At 47.9% G+C, this 3,034-nt stretch overlaps 1 protein-coding gene across 1 annotated transcript; it reads left to right on the top strand.

Annotated features, from left to right (window-relative positions):
• Positions 1-1,088: 1,088 nt before the first annotated feature.
• On the top strand, positions 1,089-2,150 carry lhfpl4b (LHFPL tetraspan subfamily member 4b). The gene is made up of 2 exons (XM_031841648.1): positions 1,089-1,346; positions 1,521-2,150. The coding sequence occupies exons 1-2, from the start codon at positions 1,128-1,130 to the stop codon at positions 1,728-1,730; spliced, it is 429 nt and encodes a 142-aa protein (XP_031697508.1). The 5' UTR covers positions 1,089-1,127; the 3' UTR covers positions 1,731-2,150.
• The last annotated feature ends 884 nt before the right edge of the window (positions 2,151-3,034 follow it).

Here is a 3,034-nt window from a genome sequence, read left to right as displayed (position 1 = left end):
TTGCAAAGACTAATGATTTTAAATGTTACAGTTGTGGGAAAGAAGGACATCTGAGTAGAGCTTGTCCTGGGAAAATGGCTCAAATAAAGACCAGAAAGGTACTGAGGAGGGCAGATGGGGACAAGCAGGACGGACAAGAGGGAACAAGTGGAGCACAGGAGGTGAGGGTGGAGGAGACGGGTGTGACCTAGGAGGTGAGGGTGGAGGAGACAAGGGTAACCCAGGAGGTGAGGGTGGAGGAGACGGGTGTGACCCAGGAGGTGAGGGTGGAGGAGACAAGGGTGACCCAGGAGGTGAGGGTGGAGGAGATGGGTGGGGCTCAGGAGGTGAGGGTGGAGGAAACAAGTGAGGTACAGGAGGCGAGAGAAGAGAGGACAAGTGGGGGACAAGAGATGAGGAAGGACGGGGCAAGCGAGGTTCAGAAGGTGAGGGAGAGTACTGGAGGACAGGTGGAGACAGGTGGGGAGGTGGACATGGAAGCAGACGAGGAGCAGCTCAAAGCCCCTCAGCTGAAGAGGAAACAGAGAGGAGACAGCGGAAGCTCACAGGCAAAGAAAGTGGCAACGAAAGAAAGTGGAGGAGCGGCAGAGAGTGAGTCCAGCCTGGAGGAAGACTCTGAGTCCAGTATGGAAGAGGACTCTGAGTCCAGTCAGGAGGAGGGCGCTGCTGCTGACAGTGAGCCCTCTAAACACGGTGCTGGCAGCTATAGGCGCTCTGGAGACTACAGCGTGGAGAAGATAAAGGAGTTTCTGAAGAGGAGTAACAATGTGAGAGGAGCCAAAGTGGAGGACTACATCTCTGACAAAGAGAAGCTCTCCAGCTCTGCCAGATCTCACATGAGAAGCAAGGACAGAGGAGGTCTCACGAAGCAGGAAGGCTTCAGACTGAAGAAAATAGTTCACAAAGTGGACAAAGAACTGGACAAAGATGGTGATAAGTGAGAGTCAGATCTCACAGTCTAAAGACAATCAAAGACACGTTTATGTTTGTTGGACTTTATTTGTTTAACCGTTTTAAATGATAAAGAAACATGTTCAAAGACAATAACGGTTTTCTAAAAATCAAATCTCCCTCTCTGTCTCTCTCTCTCTGTCTCTCTCTCTGTCTCTCTCTCTCCCCCCTCAGGTATGTCTGTCTCCCCCCCCCTATCTGACCTTCCTGGTCTCTATCAGACGGAGTTTGTCCGTAGTGCCCGTGCGGTCGGTGTCCTCTGGGCCGTGTGTTCTCTCTGCTTCGCCATCCTCCAGATAGTGGTTCTGGTGCAGCCGTCCTGGATCGGGACCGGAGACGCCCGTCACTTGGGAGCGGGGCCTGTCCCGGCCAGCGGCACTCTGGGATTGTTTGAGGTGAGACATATGAAGCCATGTCTCCAAACACTGACTGTCCAATCACAGCTGAGCGACTCTAACAGCTTGTCTCTGTGTGTGTCTTTGTGTGTGTCACTGTGTGTGTCCCTGTGTCTCTGTGTGTGTCTCTGTGTGTCCCTGTGTCTCTGTGTGTGTCTCTGTGTGTGTCTTCAGGTGTGTGTGGAGTCCGACTGGCCGGTCCTGGACTGTCGTGGTGGTCTCTCCAGTCTGTCCCCTCTGCCGTCCTTCCAGTCTGTGGCGGTCTTAGTGGGCGTGTCTCTGTGGGCAGTGTGGACCAGCGTCCTCTGTCTCTGTCTCTTTAGGTTCTGCAGCGCCGCCACGGTCTACAAGATCTGTGCCTGGCTGCAGCTCACTGCAGGTTAGTCACTAGTTCTACTGGTCCAAGGGGTTTTATAGGTTCTACTGGTCCTAGTGGTTCTACAGCAGGGGTCACTAATAGGCGGACAGTGGTCTGGATCCAGACCCAGACAGCGTTTTTATCCAGACCCAGGACCTAAAAGCGATTTTATTTTCACGGAGCACTTCTATTTTAACCGACGCAGTTCCGGCACTTGTTCAGCGGCGCAGGAAACACGTCGACCAATGTGTTGTGAATCACATCACGTGATGCAGCTCAGCCAATCAGATATGAGCATTCTGACAAGTTTCATGACTCGAGTGAGATGTTCACACAGCGTGACACACGGGGGGAGACGAGGAGAGAGAAGCAAGAGCAGGAGAATAATACGTGAGTCAGACAAGTTATTTCACATGAAGCTCTCCAAAGAGAGACCACAGAGACCAGAGAGACCACAGAGATTAGAGACACCAGAGAGACCAGACCACAGAGACCACAGAGATTAGAGACGCCACAGAGATTAGAGACACCAGAGAGACTAGAGAGACCAGAGAGACCAGTCCTTGAACAAGAATGAACAGACTCTTATAGGTGAATTCTTCCCACGGACAGTTTATAACCAGTGTGTCTCACATGTATAGAGACCGTGATGATTATTAAAAGCAGTAATATGAAGCGACACTACGAGACAAAGAACAACTCTTTAGAACAAATGTACCCACTCGCATCTAAATGAAGACACAGTAAATAAACTTAAGAGCCCAAAATGATCAGAATCATAACACATGAATTCACTGACCAATGATGTTACCAGAGAGGATAGAACTAAACAAGTGTTAATAACCACACAAAGTCCTGCTCACTGATTTATCTTATTACAAGATGAGAGAAATATAATATTGATTTTTTTATTGACATCACTTCACACTGAATGAAGTGAATTTAAAGCTGCAGGACAATTCAGTGAAATTAATGTTTCTAAAATGAATTACTTTATTTTAAGATGCACATTTTTGTGAGGAGATTTTCTCAATCTGGACCTTTTTAGAATTTTAGTTGAATACTCCTGTTCTACAGGTTTAGATCTATCAGGAGCGTGTTTGCTTATCAGTAAATATGAAAAACTACATTATTAACATCAATAGAATTATTAATGTCGGTCAGATTATTAACGATTATTAATAATAACGGGGCTCCAACCTGAGATCAGAGACCAATAACCAGACTATAGACTAAGTCTCATGGTTAGTGTTCACTCAGTGTGAACAGTCTGAGTGCTGTTTCACATCCAGAGTGAACAGTGAAGGTTTGATATCAGCTGTTATCACAA

This window comes from Anarrhichthys ocellatus, unplaced genomic scaffold (assembly GCF_004355925.1).
Source record: "Anarrhichthys ocellatus isolate YVR2014 unplaced genomic scaffold, GSC_Weel_1.0 scaffold4909, whole genome shotgun sequence".
Lineage (NCBI taxonomy): Eukaryota > Metazoa > Chordata > Actinopteri > Perciformes > Anarhichadidae > Anarrhichthys > Anarrhichthys ocellatus.
This window is presented reverse-complemented; position numbering and strand designations above follow the sequence as displayed.